The sequence below is a fragment of the Amphiprion ocellaris genome, chromosome 7 (assembly GCF_022539595.1).
Source record: "Amphiprion ocellaris isolate individual 3 ecotype Okinawa chromosome 7, ASM2253959v1, whole genome shotgun sequence".
NCBI lineage: Eukaryota > Metazoa > Chordata > Actinopteri > Pomacentridae > Amphiprion > Amphiprion ocellaris.
In genome coordinates, this window is record NC_072772.1 from 1,032,503 (window position 1) to 1,055,780 (window position 23,278).

At 38.5% G+C, this 23,278-nt stretch overlaps 1 protein-coding gene and 1 long non-coding RNA gene across 2 annotated transcripts; one reads left to right on the top strand and one right to left on the bottom strand.

Annotated features, from left to right (window-relative positions):
• The first annotated feature begins 1,559 nt into the window (after positions 1 to 1,559).
• Positions 1,560 to 6,416, top strand: LOC111569730 (multidrug and toxin extrusion protein 1-like). Its single transcript, XM_023272042.3, has 17 exons — positions 1,560 to 1,759; positions 2,090 to 2,191; positions 2,410 to 2,478; positions 2,574 to 2,722; positions 3,250 to 3,292; positions 3,398 to 3,442; positions 3,579 to 3,676; positions 3,768 to 3,865; positions 3,960 to 4,073; positions 4,186 to 4,253; positions 4,448 to 4,556; positions 4,668 to 4,743; positions 4,836 to 4,905; positions 5,011 to 5,143; positions 5,240 to 5,337; positions 5,497 to 5,604; positions 5,825 to 6,416. Exons 1-17 carry the CDS (start codon positions 1,652 to 1,654, stop codon positions 6,110 to 6,112), a joined length of 1,776 nt encoding a protein of 591 aa, XP_023127810.1. The 5' UTR covers positions 1,560 to 1,651; the 3' UTR covers positions 6,113 to 6,416.
• An 11,538-nt stretch (positions 6,417 to 17,954) lies between these two features.
• On the bottom strand, positions 17,955 to 22,163 carry LOC129349242 (uncharacterized). The gene is made up of 2 exons (XR_008602165.1): positions 21,923 to 22,163; positions 17,955 to 18,356 (listed from the first exon to the last, which is right to left on the bottom strand). It is a non-coding gene; the product is annotated as an uncharacterized LOC129349242 (long non-coding RNA).
• Between the last annotated feature and the right edge of the window lie 1,115 nt (positions 22,164 to 23,278).

Here is a 23,278-nt window from a genome sequence, read left to right on the forward strand (position 1 = left end):
AGTACAACCTTGTTATTCAAGAAGAATCATTTTAGAGCTTTTTATTTTTTTCAATGTTGACATGTTTCATTGCTGTAGACTATTAGAGTCTCTGTCTCTCACACACAGACACATACATACATAAACACCATAAGCCCCAACATTAATATCACAGACTCGTGAATAACATTGATTATCTTGTCACTATTCATTGTTCTCCTGGGAAACCTTGTGTCCAAGCATTCATGGGGATGTTACTTTGACATATCTCACTTAAGTGCAATCTACCATGGCAACAGTATTCTCCAACACAAACAACAGCAGGACAATGCACCTCACATCACAAACACCACTCAAGAGCAGTGGGACAAACACAAAAGGCCAGGGCCTCCAAGCTCTCCAGATCCTAGTCAACATCTTGGTTTTTCTAGATGTGAGATGACACTAGAAACTACAGGATCTGACTTTCAAACATGTTTCTGTTGAAAATCTTTTGCAACAAACTGGTTGGGAAGAATTAGGATGTTTACTGTAACCACCAGGAACACACATTTTTCTTGGGTTGAGAGAGCTGGTATGCTCAAAGTGGGTTTCTTCAGTCCAAGACTCATGTTCAATGAGAAAAACAGTCACTCGTGAAAACAACTTTCATGTTTGTGTATTAATCTCCAGGTCCCATCAAGTGTGAACCACAACTTACAAAAACTGTTGCTTCCCTGACAGCTGAAAAACATCAACAGTAAAACGGTGTCTTTGGATTGTATATAGGGGTAATTTTTGAAGCAGAACTCTTCAAAAAAATCCTTCACTGAATTGAAAGTGTAGTGTTTACTTCTCCTTCTGTAGAGACTTATGCTGCAGCTTAGGCACCTTATGTGAAAATATATTTTCATATGCATAAAACAGGAAGCATACTTGCAATGATAAATGCTATCGCTCTCACTCACAGATGGCTCATTGAATGGGTTTTTCTGCCTGATGACAACAGAGGGCTGCATCTCATTCTGGATGTTGCCGTGGCACTGACTGGTTAACCTTAATGCTCCTCAGCGGGACACTGAGCCATATGACATGTTAATGTTTCATATTCCCAAACCTGAATTGATGGAGACGTACTGGACTGATTCCACTTCTTCAAAAGAAACTCTTGCAGCCATTAAAATGCAGAAGGTTTTCATGAATAATCATTACTTCACACTGTCTGTCTGTTCACATATCATTTCTGACAACACAGAGACAGAACCACAAAAGGTTATGCTTATTTAGTATGCTTGCAGCTACTGGCCATAGAATCATTCTCTCAGTGAATGCAATGAGATGCAAAATAAAATATAATTTCTAATCAAACTGTAACCGTCATTTGTTTGGACCTCTGGTGACCACCTACACACACACTGCAGTAAAAATTAACTCATAAGTTGAACTCTGTACTGCATAATATAGTTGTTTTACATAATGAGATTTTGTGTGTTCATTTTTGCCCACAGCTTCAAACCTGAAAATGCATTTCTGTAGCTGACCTCGAGTGAACTAATTAGTAACTTTTTAGGATGTTGAAATCCACACAGCAGTGGGGGTGAATTGTGTCCCTGCAGAGCATCAAACATTAGTTTTGACAGATAAGACAGACACCTCAGTGGAGAAACTTGCATTTGCTTCAGGCCCTGCAGACATGGATGGCTCCAGTGACAGGCTTTTCTGCTGCAGATGGGTGCGCAACAAGATCCCCCTGACCCACAGGGCGGAACTGTACCACATCCTGAGGATGACAGGGCCTCTGGTAAGAACTGGCACTGTTTACAGAACTTCATCTGTCTGCGAGGGGTTCTCAATCTATGCAGTGGAAGATTGACAAGTGTTTTGTTTAAAATGTCAGGAAAAATAGAGTGATTGAGATTTAAAAACTGAAATCAGTCAACATAAAGCATCAACAGTGGCTGAACAGTGTATGCAACCTGCCAAAACAATGACAGTGCAGTAGCTCATTTGTTAAAAAAAAAAAAGAAAAAAAGTGCCATGCAAATTAGATTGTATTTACTGTCTTACATTTATATTGCATGTGTGTTAACAGCTGTATCACTTGCACCTGTGTTGATGTCTGTCTTCCTAGCTGCTCTCTCGAATCCTCAATTACCTGCTTCCATTTGTGGTTACAATGTTCTGCGGGCGTCTGGGGAACGATGTGATGGCTGGTTATGGATTAGCTTCTGCTGTAAGTGGTCATCTGTGTGCTGTACAGACTTGTGGAGACCAACATGACGAAATGACACATGGAGACGTAATTTCAGATTAATTATCCAACTATAAACTCACAAGCTTTTCCAGTTCTTCCGCAAAACTGATGACTTAATCAATATGTAGTGCATTTACTCTCATGACTCATAGAAATGTCGGCTACATCAGATTCATTATGTTTTGTATTTATTTCAGGCCATTAATGTTACCACTGCAGCGACGGGATGTGGCCTAGCACTGGCGTGTGATACTTTGGTGTCTCAGGTTTGGAAAACTCCTTTGGCTCTGCTTCGTTCTCTCCAGATCCAGATTGTTCTTTTTCATGAAGCGATTAGTGCTGTCTGTGTGCTGTTGTGCAGACATTTGGTGGTAAGAACTTACTGCGGGTGGGAGTGATCCTTCAGCGGGGCGTCATCATCCTGCTGCTCTTCTGTCTGCCCTGCTGGGGTCTCCTCATTAACGCCGAGGCCATCCTGTTGTGCATGGGCCAGGAACCTGAGGTGGCCAGGTAACTAACAGCATTAAATTATCGTGTGAAACAAAACATTATCCTAAGATTTAAAGGTCCCATGTGGTGAAAAAACCTTTTTACGGTGTTTTTTTTTAATAAACTTGAAGGTGTAAAATGTAAGCTGTTAAGATATGAAGACATTTACTTCTGCCATTCCTCAAGCTCCCCCACAACTAGTTAGCCTCTTAGCTTTAAAAACAAGTTAGAATACAGCCCACATTTGTGTAAGATTTATGATTTAAAAAATGAACCACATTTGCAGTATTTTGAGCTGAAAAACTCAAAGATACACTTTGGGAACATGTGAGACTTTGATAAATTTGTAAAAAAAATGACACAGTATGGGCCCTTTAATGAATGCTATCTCTGCACCAACATCATTTCTGGTCCCCATATAACACTTCTTGCCATAATGAATTTTTGGCTTCCAGCAGAAATAAATAGCAAGACTGAACAGTGTATGCCACCTTAAACTGCAATTTCCTTTTCTTTAATTGGCTCTGAGTGCAGTTTCTTGTTTTCAGAATAGCCCAGCTGTATATAACAGCCTTCCTCCCTGCAGTGCCAGTAAGATGTGACTTTTTTTTCTCCCCTTGATGCATAAATTCAATAGATTTTACACATTCTCTCATTGTTTAAGGTCAACAGTTTATATTTCTTTTTATCTTTTAGGCAATGTTCCTGCATCATCTACAGGTGTCTTATCTGCAGAACCAGGTGCACTAATGTTCATCGCACATATTCTGTTTCTTTCATTACTCAGAATTAGAAATCTGTTGTCTTAATTGATGTAATTGCACTCCGAGGGGAGGGCTATGGTACTCCACGTATCATCTGGTGTTTGTCTTCTCAGGGAATCATTCTGCCACAAATGTACACCGCCGCTTTGGCAAACATAGCAAACGTGGTGACGAACTACATCTTTCTTTACTGGCTAGACCTGGGTGTGAGGTAAGTTGCCTTTACTTGTGTCAGGGTAGCATTTTAAATCTGCATTTAAGAGTGCACACACTGGTATGTCACCACATCCGTGCGCTTACAGTGGATCTGCAGCAGCCAACACTCTGTCTTGGATTTACATCTGCGTTTTCCTGTTTGCTTACATTTGGTGGAAGAAGCTCCATGTGACGACATGGGGAGGTGAGGGATTTAATATTCAGTCTCCCTGTGCAGGACTCTCTTCATCCTCCTTGTTTTCCAGGCTGCATAAATGAACGTCTCTCTCCCCCTGCAGGCTGGTCTGTAGAGTCGCTGCAGGAGTGGGGCTCCTACATGAAGCTGGCCATTCCCAGCACATTAATGACCTGTTTTGAGTGGTGGGTTTATGAGTTTGGGGGATTCTTTGCAGGTAATTTGTGCTTATGTCTACCCCATTTACATAAAACATGAGAACTCTGTGATGAAATTATTTGTGACACAGTCTGCCATGACTGTTCTTTCTCTTTGTTTCTAACAATCAGGAATGCTGAGTGAGGATGAGCTGGCAGCCCAACATGCTGTGATAATGATCGCTTTCATAACTTACATGGTACTGAGTGCAGATCAGAGCATTGTGCTGACACTTCTTTCATATAAAGTCTCAGATTTAGGTGGTTAAAAAGTAACTGTCATGAACTATAGTTGCAGTTTAGCTTCAACATACTCAGGAGTAAGCTGTTTTCCATGACTGTGGTTATATTTTATGTATTTATTTTTACTGTCTTCATAATTATAAACCCACAGTTCCCCCTTGGTATCCAAGCTGCAGCATGTGCCCGGGTGGGTAACGCTCTGGGTGCTGGAGACACTGCCAGGGCCATCCTAAGCACCAAGATGTCATTTACACTTGCAGGTCAGTAATAAATCTGTTTCCTCATCCAGCATCAATAAATAAGCATTTGATGTTCGATTTTTCCTTGTTTTCTACAGTATGACAGATTTCACAGCTCTTTTTTTTCTCCAGGTAGCATTGCAGTTGTTGAAGGTATTGTGCTCGGCTCTACTAAAACAGTGATTGGCTTCATCTTCACCTCTGATGAGTGAGTCTGCACAAATGCTCTCACATTATACAAAATTTTACACTAGAGCCGTTAGATCACACATAAAGATGTGCACTTCATTATCATTTCAGGAAAATCGTAGATCTGGTGTCGCACTTGATGAATGCTTACTGTTTCCTTCAGTTCTTTGACGGTCTAGTGGTGAGTCCATCAGCCTTTATTGTGTGTAAAGTAAATATTTCTGCAGTGTGATGCCAAAGCAAGAGATAAATGTCACCTTGGAAATGTGTTTTTCTCTTATCCTAGTGTGTGTGCACAGGCGTCTTCTTGGGCACGGGTAAACAGAAGATACCAGCTGTGGCGAATTTCATTGGATACTACCTGATAGGGCTTTCTCTGAGCATTGTTTTAATGTTTGTCGCAAAACTGAGAGTTTTGGGTAACTATATGTATTTTGACATATTCCTTGTCATAAGAAGAGCACAAATGAAGCTTTCTGTTCCTTTATCATGCGATGTTGCCTTTTTCTCTGCAGGTTTTTGGCTGGGACTGCTCATTGCCGTCATCATACAATCCACCTTTTACATCACTCTGATTATTTTCAAGCTTGACTGGAAGAGAATGACAGAGGAGGTATACTACGGACTTATCTCACAATCACTGACTTGAGTAGTTTGATTTCTGAAACGTATGTTACAGAGACAAATCTGGCCAAATGCAATAATTATTTATTAAAGTGTGTGACTAAGGAAAAAGTGGATGTTTTGTTTTTGTATCTTCTTGCTTTTTTAGGCTGTGAAACGAGCTCAGAAAAAGACGTACATGGCACTATTAGGTGGTGATGCGCTGTCCGACCCTGTGGGTAACAACACAGCAGGACAGACAGCAAGTAATGGGAATGTAAGTGGCCTGTTTTTCCCAACAATAACAAATGTCTAAATGGCTTTTGCATATCTTTTTTAAAAAACTCTATTATTAATTAGCTTTTCTCATTTGTTTTTTGTATGATACTTTCTAAACAATGCTGCAAACCTGACTTGTGACCTTTATTAATCTAAATTAAATACTTCCCGCTCTTCATCTGTCTTAATATGATGGAGAATTTGATGCTTTCTTCCAGTCTGTGGATGGCTACATGTCTGTGGTCACCAGTGGGAGCTCTGAGAAGCAGGGTGAAGTCAAGCAGCTGAAGGGTGGTCATCTCTCCACCACCCAGCTGATCCTCCGCCGAGGCCTCACCATGTTTGCAGCAGTTTCACTTCTGGCTGTGGGAGTGATTGTTCACTTCGTCGTGCCCCTACCAGAGACCCTGGCAAAGGGCAACTTTACTACGGACTGGATCAATACTACAAATACCCCAGATCAAATTTTTTCCACTGTGCTGATCCTGACACAAGAGTCAGCATAACCTTGAGAGCTGTGATCATAAAATCAATGTTTGGACTCAGTGTTGTAAAAAAAAAAAAGCAAAAACAAAAAAAACAGCAACTGAATTTTAGACTCTTGTGGACTCATTATCTCTGAGTGACTCAGGGTCAAACTGTGGCTGAAAAGTGAAGCAAGTTAATGATGTAGCATAAATATTTTCTTTAATTTATTCATTAAAACAAGATATAATTAATTCATTATTTGACTGTTGACTATTTCACTTTATTGCCTTTGTTGTCATTGGTACTTGCATCATCTGAACGTAATAAAACTCAGTTAATGAATATCTCAGGAGATGTTTTGTTGAACAGAAGAATGGTGAAGTTTTGTGAGTTGAACCCTTCAGTGCTTCCATTTAGTATTTGTTTGCCCCTGCTCAAAATCTGACAAATTTATCATCACGATTCAATTTAATAACATTGAAGATTTTTATGCTGCATAACGCAACATAAGTCCTCTCAATGTTCTTTACATAGGATGTTGAAAACCTTACAAAATTATAATATAGAGACAAACCCAGCAAGTCCAATGATTCCATTTAAGCAGCTCTTTGGTGACAGTGGAAAGAAAAACTCCCCTTTAACATGAAGAAACCTCCAGTAGAACCAGGCTCAGGGAGGACAGCTTCCCCCAACTGCTTTAAGTTAGAGTAAAAGGGAAAGAGAGCAGGACAGCAGAGAGAACAAACAAACACTGAATATGAGAACAATAAGCACAGGGGAAGTCGGTTAAGCCAGTCAGTGCAGATCAGAAATATGCCACAGATGCCTGCAGAGAGGACAAACCACAAACTATGAGAGAGACATACAATGGTTGTATATAAACATATGGGGAGAGAATGAGAGGAGAGAAAAGGGTTCTCAGTGCATCCTGGGAAGTCTGACCATAGCAGCATAACTGATTGATGGTTCAGAGTCACCTGAGGCAGCTCTAATTCTAAACTTTATCAGAAAGTAAAGTTTTAAGATTAAAGTAGAGATGGTGTCTGCCTCTGAAACTGGTTCTACATGAAGGTAGCCTGATAGAGGAAGAATCTGCCTCCCATTCTGCTTTTGGAAACTACTGGAGCCACAAAGAATCCTACACTCTGAGAGTAAATTGTTGTGTTTTGACAATTTGGTTCAATAAGGTTGTTGGTTGTTTAAGATGAGATGGAGTTTGGTGTTTAACAGCTTTGTACGTTAAGTGAAGGATTCTAAATTTTGGAGCCAATGAAGAGAAGCTAATATGGAAAACATGATCTTTCTCTTCCTGGTTCCTGTCAGAACTCTGGCTACAGCATTTTGGGTCAACTGGAGGTTTTGGTGACAATTATTGGGGCATCCTGACAATAAGAAATTACCATAGTCCATTCTGAAAGCAACAGCTACATGGATGAGTTTTTCAGCATCAATCTGAGACACGATGTTCCTGATGTTGACAGTATTGTACAGGTGAAGGAAGGTCATCCTTGAGACTTAATTCATGTGTGGATTAAATATCCAGGTTAAATATGATCAAAGGTCTTCATAGTAGTCCTAGAGAGCAGGAAAATGACATCCAGAGTAACTACATGCTTAGATAAGAGTCTTAAAAAGGTCATTCCTTCACCTCATGTCTTTCTATTAAAATCAGTGTCCACTCTTCTTTTGTTATAAGTTCTTTAATGGGTCCGTGTATATTTTGGCAATTGGATTTTCCGTTCTAAAACGGCTATTGAAAAACAAAAAATGAATGGTTATTTGATGTTTCGTTTTAAAATACAAGAAATAAAATTGAAATACAAGGCATTTTTCCTTTTCATGATAAAAAAAGGATATACGAAATTTTTAAAACGCTTTGATTTTCATTTTATATCTTGAATAACAAAATAATAAAATCAGTAAGAGACAGAAATAAAAAAAGGTCGGTTTTTTCATTTTCTGAGACCGGAAGTGGTCATCAGGAAGTGTGGAGCCAAACAGAGTACGGTGCATAGACTGGATATATTTTTTTTTCGTTAGTTTTCATGGTCAAAATGAGAGAGCAGGTGGCCGATCTTAAAATAAATCAATATTGAATTTTTTATAAAGCGTTAAAGTTTTGCGAAGCCAGGGGGCGGGGCTACTTGACTGACAGTCTGGTCTGGAATGATTGACAGGTCCTATGGAGGAAGCAGCAGAGATTCTGCTCTCCTCGTTTGGATTAATTCTGATATAATAACTGTTGGTTTATTTATCGGTGGAGCAGCAGAACCTTTTCCACAGACAGTTTTCCTGCCCGTTGGCTTGTTTTAACCAGTTTTCTGCCTTCGGCTGATTCTACCAGCAGACACTGAACGGACTCTGATAGTTCGGTAAGTTAATGTTTATTTTCGTATCGGTGCCGCTTTTAATCCACTTTATATGCAGCTTTGGTGTCAGATGTAATGTTTGCCATGCACTCCAGATGTTGGTGGAGTTTATTTCTGTGTGTTGACCAGAGAAGAGAGTTAGCATCCAGTAAATATTAGTTTTAATGTTAGCAATGCTAACCGAGCTAGCTGCTCAGTCGTAGCCTGATTAAAGCTAACGTAGCATTAAGCTAACGATGTTTGTGTTGAGTTTCATGTAAACAGCTGAAGTGTGTTGTGTTAGTGTAATGTGGTACATTTATATCTGCTGATAATTAAAATAGCAGTTATCGATCCGTTATGATTGATCAGCTGTGATCTGCAGGAAACTTAGCTACAGCTTACAGTTAATAATGAAATAATGAAATAATCAAATCATACAAATATAAATAGCAGAGAAAGCCTGAGAGAATAATTTCCTGTGAAGGAAAAGCAGCTTTTTATCCTGAAAGATCAGAATCAGCTCCAACATCTGCATCTGACAGCATCAAGTCAACCAGAAAGACAGGCTCACAGGCTGCTGCTGCTCACATTCTTCACATTTATTGTCCACTTTTAAAAGTTCAGCAGACAGGTGCTCTGCTTTGGAGTGTGACAATGTCGTCGTTGATGTGGAGAATGAAGTTTCCGTTTCACCCACAGCATGCTTTAGGACAGCCGGGTCGGACTTGATGTTTGAAATACTGACCGACAGCTCAGATTTAACTGTCTGTAGTTCCGTTTTGATGGATGTTAAACTTTCATTCAAAGCCGCCAGGAGCTGGGTCTTTAAAATAACTGCCGTCTCGTTACAGAGTGAAAGTAGCAGTTCCTCCTGAAGGTCGGAGATTGCAGCATCTGAGGGCCTCTTCAAAAGAAGACGTAGTTGATGAAGGCGTTCTGGAGCAGGACCAGAAAGACCATGACCAAGCAGCCTTGAGATCTTAGGCAGCTTCTCCCTCAGGTGGGTGTCAACGGTGTTCACGGTTAGGTCTGTGGTAATCCCATCACAAAACAAAACAGAAAATAATCTAGATTATAAATCAACATGTAACCAAAGCACTCTGTGTATAATGCCATAGTATAGGATGTAGTTCAGAAAATGTCAATGTATAGTATGCTTTTCAAGAATAACATAGTATGGCCTGTAGTTCATAGTATCGCATGTCGGCAAAAAAAACCCATAGATTATTATGTGGTTCAAAAAGCACAAAATGATGGGATGTTGCCTAAAATTGTCATGTATGATATGTGGCTCAAAAAATGTCATAGTGCAGTATGTTCTCAAAATAGTATGTTATTCAAGAAAACATCAGAGTATAATATGTTGTCTAAAAAACGTCATAGAATAATATTTCATTGCACAAGTAAAAGTATAGTAATTTTTAAAACTGTTTAAATTCTTATATGTTGCTAAAAAACTATAAAAAAGTCATAGTAATATGTCAATTAAAAAAGCCTATAGTATAGCATGTTGCTCTAAAAATGTCATAGTTTAGCCTTCAGTCCACAAAATGTTGTTATGTCCTGGCTATCTGAAGTAGGTGAGGAGCAACACAAAAACAATCCAAACGCTGGTTTCCAGAGGGTTAGATGAGTATTTATTTGAAAGAGTAAGTTTACAACAACACAACATGTGAGGGGTTAAAAACAAATGGGTGTTAGTAAAATGAAAATAAATAAACAGAACTAAAAGTGAACTTCATGTTGACATTGATGGGCATTCCAACCAGGAACAATGTAAAAGATAATCAATACGAAGAAAAACTCTTCCTGTTCACCTCTGAAAACCCAAAAACACACCGCAGTAGCACCCTAAACTAAAACTACCAATGAGTTCCCTGTTTTCCTTTGTGAACAGTTCAAAGGTCCCTCTCTATCTCCACACATCCACCAACCACTGGAACACATCTCCAGAGTTCTGCTGGACCAGCTCAGCTTCCCCTCAGAAGAAGTGGCGCCACCTGCCAGATGAAGGAGCCTTTTGAGAGGCAGCTGGCATCGTGATTGGACTGTACTTTGGTCTGTTCCAATCCAGCTTCAGCTCCAGAGACGGCAGGCGGGACGAGTCAACGGAGGCCGGGTGGACGAAGACATGCAGCTGAGTACAATCCAGAAAACAACAGAGGAGGAGGAAACAAACATAGTAGTATAGCATAAAATATACATACTATATTGTACAAATAACAAGTCAAAGGAAAGAGACATACATTGTAGAATTGTAGTAATTGTGGGCTGACTGATTTACTGATTATCAGTATTTTATTTTTTACTGATTTACGGTAATAAATCAATTTAAAAACGGCGCTACTTTGGCTCTGAACCTTTATCTACCTGTGGTGGCTCTGTCTTCTGGAGTGATTTGATTGGTTATACGTCACGAATAAAACTCCTTTAACTTAACATCTGTAAACAAAACAAAAACGTATCAACAAAGTTTTCTGTTAGAGTTTGTGTTCTTGTAAGTTTAACTCCAAGATTTTAAATACTTTCATTTACTGCAAATGAATATCTACTTCAAATGTCTCATTATCAGCCTTAAAAACCCACAAAACACCCCTCTATACTGGACCACACTTAGTACAGTCTGGTTCCCCCTTCTATAAATCTGCTTGGAATCATCCACTTCCTGTTTGTCAAAGTTGCCTTCTACTTGGACAGGTTTTGTTGGAGCTCATGCAACAAACATTTTGGGTAACTGCACTTTAATATGGATGGATGACACTGAATTAGAGTCTGTTTTAATGAGACTGAGTTAACATGTTTAGCTCTGTCATTAAATAGGAAATTATTTCTCAGAATTCACAGAGAAAAGTCTGAAATGTTTGCTAGGTTAGCGTCCCACATGTTCTTTGGCTCAGCTAAAGCTAACTCTCTCCAACTTCTGGATCTCTTGAGCTGCTTGTTGTTAAAATATCTTGCTAGAGGTGCTGAAGCTCAGAAAGTCTGAGATGTTTGTTCAAAATAAGCTCATTCTCAAGTCTGATCTGAACTGTCCTCTTTTGTTTGAACTTTCCCTAAACTTAGGAGTTAATGACAGAGCAGCACATCCAGACTCAGTCTCATTTATGTAGAGATTAAACTTCAGTGTCATTCATTGATGTTAAAGTGCAGTTTTTCAAATGTTTGTTGCACATGCTCCCGACCAAACCAGTCCAGGTGGAAGACGATGCGAAGAGAAAGCTTCAGAGGATGAATATCACACATTTACGTTGGAAATAAATGTCCTTTAATTAGACATTGCCATGCAAAAGTTGGATTTCCCTTGAATGATGTTCAAATCTTTGTTGAGTGTTTTGTTGATGTTGGTTCCTAAATGTTTTCTGACACTCGGCGCCAAAGGTTAAAACCTTTTATGGCTCATAAGCTGCAACAATTCACACATTATCAACTATCTTTCTGACTAAACTAAGATAAAAAGTGAAAAACTGCCCGATTCCTGCATCATGAATGTAAATCTTTTTGGTTTTTATGACAGTAAACTGAATATATTTGGGTTTGACATTTTATAAACCAAAAGAAGAAATGAATTAGTGGAGAAAACAATCAACAGATTAATCGACAAAGAAAATGTGTTTTCCAACATATATGGCTGAATTACTCCAACATTACAAGATACATACAGTTTTAATTCAGTTTTATTTATATAACGCCAATTACAGGTCAAATTGTCTCAAGACGCTTTATTTTTATATTTTTTGTCATATTTAAAATATGACAAAGTAAGAAATTTAAACCTCTTGACTAATCCAATTTATTACTTGGTTTTTAAGAGACTAATTAACAACTAAAATAACTTTTTCCACTAAAACTAATAAACATGAGGTCAAATAGAAGGAAGAGTTTTAAATACTGCAGTCCCACGACAACAAGAATAAAGTTTGTCAACAAAAAGTAAATCTGCTGGTGGATTCCATTAAAGTCCTAATAAATGATAATAAAGTGTGATACTAAAGGTTTGTGGTGCTAAAAATGTCCAAGTAAAGATATGAAGTTGAACATCTGGATGGAGGTTGATAAAAGTTGACCTTCTTTCATTTCTCTGGAGCGACTTCATGGATTTTATGGATGGAAGTTAAAGACCTGCTCTTCTAGTGGTCTTCCTTCTGGTCGCTGTAAAACGTCAGTCCATCCTGGCCAACTTCAACACCTCTTCATGACAACTTGTTCTGCCTCCGACCTGGTGGAAACTCCAGAAACTGGGGAAAACCTGTGGAGACTCGAAGAACTCGTGGAGACTCGAAGAACTCGTCGGGCGGGGGAAGGTGTGGTGGGTGGTGGGGGGAGGTGGGGGAGTAGAGGGGGGAGGCCGCCACCCACCTCCCCGCCTACTCTCCGCCCTGACTCCACCCAGACTCCGCCTTGGCTCCACCCATGTGATGACATCAGAAACTACGATGCCAAAGGGACGACGAATTTATTTCTTTGTATCTGATCTGTAGCTCAGTGAGTTAAGGATTTGCCTATGGAGCTGCAGGTCGCTGGTTCAAGACCAGACACTTCTTAAATTTTCTCAAAATTCTGACAAAGACAAAGAAAGAAAAGGCCAGTGGCGGGTCTCGAACCTGCGACCTTCCACTCTGTAGTCACTCCTCTTATCCCCCTGAGCTACTCGCTCAGATACTAAATATTCTTTTTTTTGCGCATTTATCATCTATTTTTTGCCATTTTCGAGTTTTTTTTTTAACTCGGGTCTCGACTCGACCGTTTTTCTCAGGAGGTTGGACTTCAGCCTTTGTGCTGGAGGGTGGAACCCTCAGTTCCAAGACTTTCCAAAGCCTCCACACCTCCTGAGTCCTCAGGACCTGAGCTTTCACACAGTCTGAGGGCTGAAATTTTCTAAGTCCCACAGTAGTTCTCTGTTAGATTGAACTTTCAGACAGTCTGAGGACTGATATCTTCTAAGTTCTTGAGTAGTTCTCTGTTAGTTTGAACCTTTCGACAGTCTGAGGACTGAAATCTTGAAAGTTCTTGAGTAGTTCTCTGTTACTTTGAACCTTCAGACAGTCTGAGGACTGAAGTTTTAAAAGTTTCTCAGTACGTCTGTTAGTTTGAACCTTTCGACAGTCTGAGGACTGAAATCTTAAAGGTTTCTCAGTACTTCTCTGTTAGTTTGAACTTTCTGGTTAACAGAAGCCTTAAAACTTGTGACCATGAGTCTTGATTTCACATTTAGATCATACATCTGACTTCTCAGACCTTCACCTGTGGGTTTTTTAAAAATCCTCAACAAACTTTGATCTCTTCACTGAACAGTAAAGTTTGTGGAGATCAGAAGGTAACATTAGTTTGATCAATGCCTTCAACTACTAGTAGACTTTATCTGGAAAGCAGTTTTCTGAAATGAGTTCTTAGTAAATCTGTCCACAATCAAACCAAGAACATAGAAAGAGGAAATGTTTGAACAAACAACTTGATGTTTTCGTGTCAGACTAGATAACGCTTTGACCTTTATCTGTTTTTGCGCTTTTGATCCTTTTATTGTCTCTTCTGTTTAATTTGATCTTCTAAAGTCTAACTGGTGTCTTTTCAAATGTTTTGTCTTCAGTTTGATTCTTCTTAAATGTTTAGTTTTGCTCTTTTCTCACCTTTTACTCTTTTCTAATGTCTGATTTGATTTCCAAATGTTTTGTCTTTTTAATGTTAAAATTGTTGTTTTTTCAAATGTTTTATCGGCTTGTTTGAAAAATTTCCTTTTCTTTCCCAATGTTTAATTTTTCGATTAAATCTTTAAGGTTTTTCTTTTTAAATGTTTTACCACCTTTTAATGTTTATCTTTTTAAATGCTTCGTTGTATTTTTTGTCAAATTTCTATTTAAAGTTTTGTCTGTAAGATTAGATTCTAATGAAACATTTAATTTTTTAATGAGATGTTTTGTCTTTTTAAAGGTTTAATAATCTAATTAAATGTTTGGTCTTTTTTAAATGTTTAATATTCTTCTTGTTTAATTGTGTTGTTTAAAATGTTTAATTATCTAAAATATTTCATCTTTGATGTTTAATATTTTTATTTAAAATAATTTTGTTTGATTTCATAATTACATGTTTTGTAGCTTCTGTTTAATTATCTAATTAAATATTTTGTCTGTTTAATATAGTCTGATTGTATTTAATGTTTAATTTTCTTTTTCAAAGTTTTATTGTGGTAAATGATTTTTTCCTTTGATTTAATTGCTTTTTTCATGTAGTTTATTTCTTTAATCTATTTTTTTCCGTCAAGATATTAACCCCAACCTTAAAAATGAAACAAACCCTTAAATCACAATGAAAATACTTCTGTTGTCACAATCATGAGTTAATCAATTATTCAGTTTATCAATTCAACTTTATTTGTTTAGCACCTTTCACACACATGACAAAACTAAACAAGCAAAGAGAATAAACTACTAAAACTATGATTAAAACTCAAAAACATATTTGAAAAAAAAAGATTTAACATGGTAATAAAATCTTTTGTGTCAAGGGGATGGAGGGAGTTTATTGAAGTCTTCTTGGGCTCACATGGGAAATCATTTAAAATATAAACTTGATATTCAGTCTAAGGAAACTGCAGAGCGACAGAAGAACCAACAATATCTCCTGTTTTCTCCTTTAATGAGTCGACTCTTCTTGTGCTTTCAGACCAAAGAACTACAGACTCTTCACAACCTGCTCAAACTCTTGGTACAGGACCTCACCACACGGATCAAGAAGGTTTCTGTCTCATTTCTCCTCTGAAGCTCACCTTCTCCTGCTCAAACTGCTGACAAATGTTTCTGCTGCTCTAAAGTCTGCTCTCCAGAACTTCCTAAAAACTCTCAAAGGCTCTTCTGCTGCAGGTTGCTTTGTAGAACTGTTCCAGAAAACCTCACTAAACCACATGGAGGAGCCTCAAGATAGTTGTCCAAATGAAACCGTACAAAAACCAAACTAGCACAACCCAAACGCTGAAGTCTCCTGCAGCCTACCAGAGAACCTCTGAGAACAGAAAATCAGGACAGGAACTCTTACCTTCTGGACAACCAACGCTGGTTCTCAAACAAGAATACAGAATGTGTCTGACCAGAAACCTCTAAAGACTCACTACAGCCAAGATAAAGACACAACTCACCTGCACCAAATCCACTAATCACTGCACACATTAGCACCATGTGCTAACTGTGGCTAAAGAATCACATTTACCAAGACAACTATCCAGTACAAAGCCCTAAAACACACCAAGAAACACATTAAAGACGATTTTACTGCTGGAAGCTGCAAGCCGACGCCTAAAGAACAAACTAAAGCAATGGAGCCAAACCCGGTTTACTGGTGAAGAGAAGCAGAGGAAATGTTTGTCTGCAGCCACATAAAGCAGGAAGACACTGAGCTGCTCAGGTGTTCCTGATAACACCAAGCAGCCACCTGGACAGCCAATAGGAACACAGCTTCCTGGAAGTCCAGAGGGCTGGCTTAGTGAAGGAAATTTAGTTTAAAGTTGAAGCAGAAAGTTAACAAAGAAAGTTGAAAACCACCTTCTGATCCCTGAAATCTCTGAGTTTTCACACAAAGAACACCTGAACATGTCAAACTGGTTCCATAGTAGAACCCTCATTGTAAAAACGTCATAGTATGGTGTGTTGCTCAAAAAACATTAGGACCCGACTGTCTAGGGTTGCCGAGGAGCAACACAAAAACAGGACAAATGCTGGTTTCCAGGGGGTTAGGAGGATATTTATTTGAAAGAGGAAGTTTACAACAACACAACATGTGAGCAGAAAAATCACAAAGTCTGTCTTTAGTTCAGCTGAAAATATTAGTTTTTGTCTTTTTTATTGACCAAACTTTTCAGGAAGGAGATGAAGAATAATTAAAGCTCTCATGTAGAAGTCCAACTTATTTTGGATCCTTGTGGAGAGTTTAATCTTAGAGTTTGTAAAGCTGTTGAGTTTTTAGAGTCACATGGATTGTTTTGACATTTAATAACTGAGTCCTGAAATAAAATTACAGTTGTGGATTTCTGTCATTTAGTCTGGACGAAACAAATAACAGCAGCATAAATCTCAAACATCATTATAAGGAGTCTGGATTGAGGTTTCTCACTTGATAATGATCAAGACATGAAATTTAGGTTGGTTTAAAGGAATATTCCACCTTAAATCTTTGAATGTTGACCTAAAAGGTTGGTTTCAGGAAGTATTCCACCTACAAGGTCCTCAAACATCCACCTTAAAGGAACATTCCACCAAAAATCCTTGGACATGCACCTAAAATGTTGGTTTAACCGAGTATTCCATCCAAAATCCTCAAAGAGACCTGAGGGGCTGGTTAAAAGGAATATTCCACCTAAAACCTCAAATATAGACCCCAAAGGGTGGCTTCGAAAAAATCCTTCAATGTAGACCAAAAAAGTTAGTATGGAGGAATATTCCACCTGAAATGTAGATCTGAGAAGTTGGTTTGGAAGAATATACCATCCTAAACATCCTTAAATGTAGACTAAAAGACGGTTTGGAAGAAAATTCCACCTAAAATCCTCCAATGTAGACCTAAAAGGTGAGTTTAATGGTATATTCCACCTAAAATTCACTACTGTAGACCTTGGAGGTTGGTTTGATGGTATATTCCACCCAACATCCTTGAACATAAACTTAAAAAGTTCATTCAAAGGAATATTCCACCTAAAATCCTTCAATGTAGAACAAAAAATTTTGGTGTAAAGGAGTATTCCACCTTAAATGTAGACCTAAAGGTTTGGAGTAATATTCTACTTTAAAATCTTCCAATGTAGACCTAAAAGGTTTACCTGATGGTATATTCTACCCAACATCATGGAACATTTACCTAAAAGGTTGGTTTAATGGTATATTCCCAGAAGAACCCTTGAACATTGGGCTTATTGGTATATTCCACCCTAAATACTTGTACATACACCAAGAAGTCAGTGTAAAGGAAATGTAGACCTAAAAGGATTGTTTAAAGGAATATTTCAACTGTTATTTTCATTATTTAATAATCTGTTATCAGTCAGAACCCTGGCAAACTTATTTTCATCAGTTTTTTCAGTGGCAGTCACAAATAAAGGAGCTCTTGGTTTTTCCGGGCGTTACTGAGTCCAAAGCTGCTGTTTCAACACAGAACGTTCACACGCTTCCACAAACCTCTCAGCACTCAAACACCCACAGACAGGAGGCCGGCTGGACCGAGGCTCGGCGGCGTCCTCAGACCCACGAGTCGGGGAGTCGCTGAACTTGTTGGTCCGGTTTGAAGGCCTCCGTGTGGTCCAGTAGAAGTCCACGTAGTCAGTGTTGGCTTTGAACCGCAGCGACTGGCCACCATCAGGTGGACCGGCTCGTCCTCATAGGACTCCTCCTGTAGCCTTGAGGGGACCACAGGAACATTCAGTAGCTGTTGGAGTTCTTCCTGTCAGGCTCGTGGTAGAACGGCTCTGAACAATCTTGTACTTGTCTTATCTGGAACAATCCAACAGCCTAAACTGTTCACAGCAGTGTAAAGAAGCAAACACAGGCATAGATTAGGACTCAAACTAGATTTATTTTAGAAAACAAATCAGCTTAGAGGCATTTGTTCACACGTGGCTGAATAGGAGGCCGTCCAATCAGATTGGAGGTCTTCACTCTGTAGGTTGTTTGTTGGGTGAGACTCTTGGACCTCCATCAGCTGACGTGGTGTTTGATGGTCTTCCTCTCTAGTGCCAGATGATTCATCCATGAATTCAGCAGCTACAGACTGAAATGAAGCTCATGCTGCCGTGATTGAATTCCTGTTCCAGATCAAATGTTCAGAGCTCACCTTGAATGCAGCCGTCTGCTGTCTGATAGTTTTTCTCATTGTAGTCTTCAATAAAATCTTTTTCCTCATGTCAGGATGTGGTGAGACTCTTTCTCAGTCTCTGCAGACGTCCCTCATTGTGCATCTCCAGAGAAGAAACAGAAAAACTGCTCCCTGCTTCAGCATCAAATGCTCTCCAGCATTGAGAGTGTTTTAGGAATTCATTCATTGTGTTGTGAACTTTGAAGGAGCAGAAACTTTACAGCTGCCAAAGATATGAGCTCCAATTCTGGATGTTTTAGGAAATTAAGTTCATCAAATGAACACTTGATTTTTGCTGATAACTCATTAAATTACTGAAGAAATCTAACATAAAAAGCTGTAAACTCTCAGGCAGCTTTTGTTAAAAGTTTGTCTATAATTCTATCATCATGTTCTGGAACCAGGACTCTGCAGAAGTTCCTTCAGTCAGATACTTGTGTGTTTCTATTTAAGGCCTCAGGTTTGAACGTACAGCAGAGGATTAGAAAGGAGTGATTTTAATATTTAAATCAGTCCAGTAAATGTTTGGAGTAAAAATGATTAAAATGTTGATTTAGATAGATTTGAGTCAAATAATATTGTAGAGTCTCACTTAAATATATCCAAATGAGTTCAGTGTATTTACATTTTATAGAATATTTGATTTCTTAATCTCAATACTGGAGGGTCTGACCCTAAATATTATAATAATGATGTCAATTTAAATAATAAACTTTAATCAGCTAAACTTACATAATAAATATCACTGCACAATCTTAACCTGAACATTCGTATTATTGAGGTAAACTTACATAAATCATGATATTCTAGAGTCTTAACTGGAATATTTGTAACATGAATCTTTTTGTATTATGCTGATAAACAATAACCCGACTTTTTGATAATATTTATTGTCTGTGATTATGAGACTAAATTCTTCCACATTCTGGAACTTTCCACACAGCAGCTGTAGGAATAAATAAAAATAAAATCTGTTCATTTCCACATTATGCACATTTATTTATTCTTAATATCTCAGACTGAATGGTAGCTGGCAGTAAAAACAAACTCATCTGCTGGACTGAATTTCCCAAAATGGAAACATGGACAGAATTTAACACTCATGTATCCATGGCAACGCTAATGTTTCTGCTTCTTACCAAAGTTCACAACACAAGTAAAGATTTTAATGTAAAACTTCAGGGATGACTGCTGACCATAAGCATTCTGATCAATACTTCATGCTCAATATCAGGACAGATGTTACAATTCCAGCTGTTCCATTAGACTGCAGTTATTCACAGAGAAATTAAAACATCACATTCCTCATAAAAACTAGATGGGACTTTTATTAAATAAAGTGTTGGTGAATAAACAGTGTAAAAAGTGCAAAGCAGCTCCATTAAATCAGGAGATGTGAGACTTCCACAGCATGGATCACCATCTGCTGTGTTGATTCATAGCTGAATGTCAGAATGAACTGAGATAGAAAAGCTGCTTTGAGCTGCAACTTTACAGTCTGACAATCCAACACCATCACAGTTTTCATCTGGTTGTTCTGCTCCAACATGCTATGAAGTTCAGTTTTTACCTGAATCAATACAGAGATTCTATTTCCAACCAAGACTGGAATAAAAATTAGAATGTTATGAGGTTATTAATGCAACTAAATGCTTTCAGATGGAAGGATTTACTTCTAAGTTCTAATTCAAGTTTCAGTTGGAGCCCATTGCATTCACAAAGAAAAACAGTGAAACCTTCATAGCAACATTTAATAAACCTAAAGCTTCCCTGTTGGCTCATTGGTGGAGTTTGTTACTGAGCATCTGAACCTTAAATCCAGTGAGACGACCATCTTCAGTCCAGGCCAGTCAGAGAACTTCAAGACCTTCCATCAGCTGGACCAGATGTGGCATCATCTCCCTCTGAACATCTGGATGACAGGAGAAAAGACAGAAATCAAACACAGATCACAGAAATACAATTTATTCACTTTCATCATTTTATAAAAGTAGCATGAACTTTATTAAAACTTGACAACATCAGTAATGAAAGTAAATGTTTTTATCTCATGTTGAAGCTAAATTTAAAGTAAATTTTAATGACAGTTTATCCTGAGAGGAGTGAGAATGGAGCTTTTCTTTCCTTTTAGAATATTCTCTCAAAATATTCTGTTTATTATTGGCTTTAGAAGCATTTTTCTTTACTTATTTATTTTTAGATACCTCAGACTGATGGACTTCGCTGGTTTGCAGATAATTTCATGTACAATGACAATAAAGATCTTCTATTATAACATATTTTGCTAAAACAAGAACTGCAAACCTTCTCAACCAACTCTCAGTCTGCAAAATTCCAACTGTGACAAAGAATTATCTAATGTAGTTATTATTATAATCTTTACTGAACCAGCCCTGGAATTAATAAAAATCTGTATATGGATATGATTTTCTCTGATGGAACCACTAAAACTGCATCCAATAAAGTAAATCTCTTCTGCACTGCACACATACTCTACTTTTGTATAACTCTGGATGTCAGAGTAAAGGCAGACAGATCCACCAATCAGCCACAACATTCTGACCACTGACAGCTGAAGAGAACAACATCCATCATCTTGTTCTAATGCAACGTTCTGCTGGGAAACCTTGACGTTCATGTGGATGCTTGACATGTACCACCACCTAAACACTGCAGGACAAACAACCCCCTAGTCTCCATGGCAACAGCAGTCCTTGATGCCAGCTTCCACCCTCAGCAGGACAAACAAACTGCTCAAGAGTGGTCTGAGGAACACGACAGAGCTAAGCTGTTCACCTGGGTTCCACACTCCCCACATCCAGATCTGATGGAGCATCTGTGGGATGGTCCAGGATCAGCCTGGTCTAGGTAGGACCCACCCTGTAACCCACAGGATCCACAGAATCCACAGGACATCCCCAGAGGTTCTGATGAACTACTGGGTCAGAGGAGTTTTAGCAGTATAAAGGGACCAACACAGTATTAGTTGGGTGGTCACAATGTTCTACCGTTATATTGTCATGCTGATTATATGATCAGTAAATGTTACCATCAATTATAACGTCCACATTGATCAGGAAAAAAAAACAACCAATCAGTTCATTCAGAAACTGTGGGGTTAAACCTAAAAACACAGACCTCAACAGCAGTTTGTTTCAAAGCAGAACACCAGCTGGTTTTCACTAAAGAAGCTTTAAGAGCAACAATTAAATGACAGTTTTGTTCTCATTAAGTTCACAGAGTCAGACAAAATAATGTACACATATGAGGAAAAGAAAAACTTTTATAAATATTTTCTTTGTATAAGTACTTCTATATATATAGATTCCTCTTTCTAAGTTTGATCAAATCACGATAACTCTGTGTCCTGTTGCACGATGTTTTCCCAACAGATGGCGCTACCCTCGTGAATGGAGCATCATCAAGTGACGTCTACAACACAACAGAAATGTCTAGAAGCCAGTGGCCACCACTTTGAGCACCTCTTGTAATTGTAGAGGCCAGAGATAACTTTTATTAATCTGGTGATGTCTGAATAAATTTGGTATTGAAATATTTATGCTAGCTTTTCTTTTCCTGATGTGTGTAAACATTATTTTGGCTGACTCTGTATGATGGGTTTCTGACAGGTCACCAGGCAACATCTTTTTATAATAATGACAAACATACCTGCATTCTACAGGAGTGATTTTCCTCATGTGCAGGTAAAGATGTGTGAGGAGCTTAGAGATGACAGGAGCAGGAGTCATCCTCACTAATTCAGCTTCCACCTAGAAACAGAAAGACCACAAACAAACACACTGATATACTCTCAAACGTTCAACCTCACAGCCTCAAAATATCTGTTTAGGAAGTGTTGTGTTTCTAAATTCTGCTGAAAGCATTGACAGACATTCTCTTACAAGGTTGTGTAAAAAGCAGCCTGTCCTCTGAGCGACTGAGAAATCTTCCTGAACAAAGTTTCTACGTGTAAATCAGCTCAACAAAAAGTAAAGCCTCAGTCAGAGATAACAGGTATCGCAAATTATAAACAACTTTCTTTGTTAACTCAGACTTTTTGCTTCAACCTCACATAAAAAGGGGAGTTTAACTCGTCAGGTGACTGAAAATGAAGGGCTTGTGCAGTTCTAGATCCAAAAGTAGGATGTTTCAACTCATGTTTTACTACAAATACATGCAATAATAAATAAATACAATGGCTGAATGTTAGTTTATTCACTATTAATGTCACTTTATATACTGGATTGAACTTGAGCAGTGGAAGAGAGAAGGAATTTAATGAAATTATGGAGATTCAGAGAGGTAACGTTGTGCAATGTTAAGCTAAGCGCGGTTTAATTCAAACCAGCTGAATGTTAAACTTCCGTGCAGCTGAACGGGTTTCAGTTCACCTTAAAGTAAAATAACTTTTTTATAAGCTAAAATACACAGCAGAGAAATACAGGTTGAGAAGTTTGTTCTAATAACGACGGACAGCTGCAGCAGCAACTAACACAGGTGTTCAGCGGTAAGTGAGCCACCTGTGTTAATTAGCCCGCTAGCTAACTTAGCCGCTTAGCTAGCTAACGCGTCCGGACCAACTGCTGAAACACGACAAAACACAACTCTTCACAAGTCGCTGACTTAACGTACAACAAAACAACGCTACTGGTTAGAAGTATTTATCTGCTTACCGTGTTTTACTCCGAAAAGCAGGTCAACAGCAGCCAGAGATGCTACCAGACGTGCCGACCATAGATATATATATAGCAGACTGGATCCGCTAGCGAGCTGTCTTCTGTATGTCTGTGGTCTGACCAATTACTGCTCTCTGGCTCTCAGTCAGTCTGACCAATCACTGCTCTCTGGCTCCGCCCTCTGAGAATCTTCTTGTCGTTTGGCTCCACACATGCTGATGACCACTTCCGATCTCAGAAAATGAAAAAAAACGGGTCTTTTTTCGTTTCTCTCTTACTGATTTTATTTTTTTGTTGTTCTAAATATAAAATGAAAATCAAAGTATTTTTAAAATTTCATATATCCCTT

What these genes read in the sequence shown, in the direction of transcription:
- LOC111569730 (XM_023272042.3), top strand. Translation starts at nt 1,652, where the DNA reads ATGGATGGCTCCAGTGACAGGCTTTTCTGCTGCAGATGGGTGCGCAAC. An exon ending in TGGCTAGACCTGGGTGTGAG is followed by an intron (nt 3,677 to 3,767) that starts GTAAGTTGCCTT and finishes GTGCGCTTACAG; the next exon opens with TGGATCTGCAGCAGCCAACA. An exon ending in GATGTCATTTACACTTGCAG is followed by an intron (nt 4,557 to 4,667) that starts GTCAGTAATAAA and finishes TTTTTTCTCCAG; the next exon opens with GTAGCATTGCAGTTGTTGAA.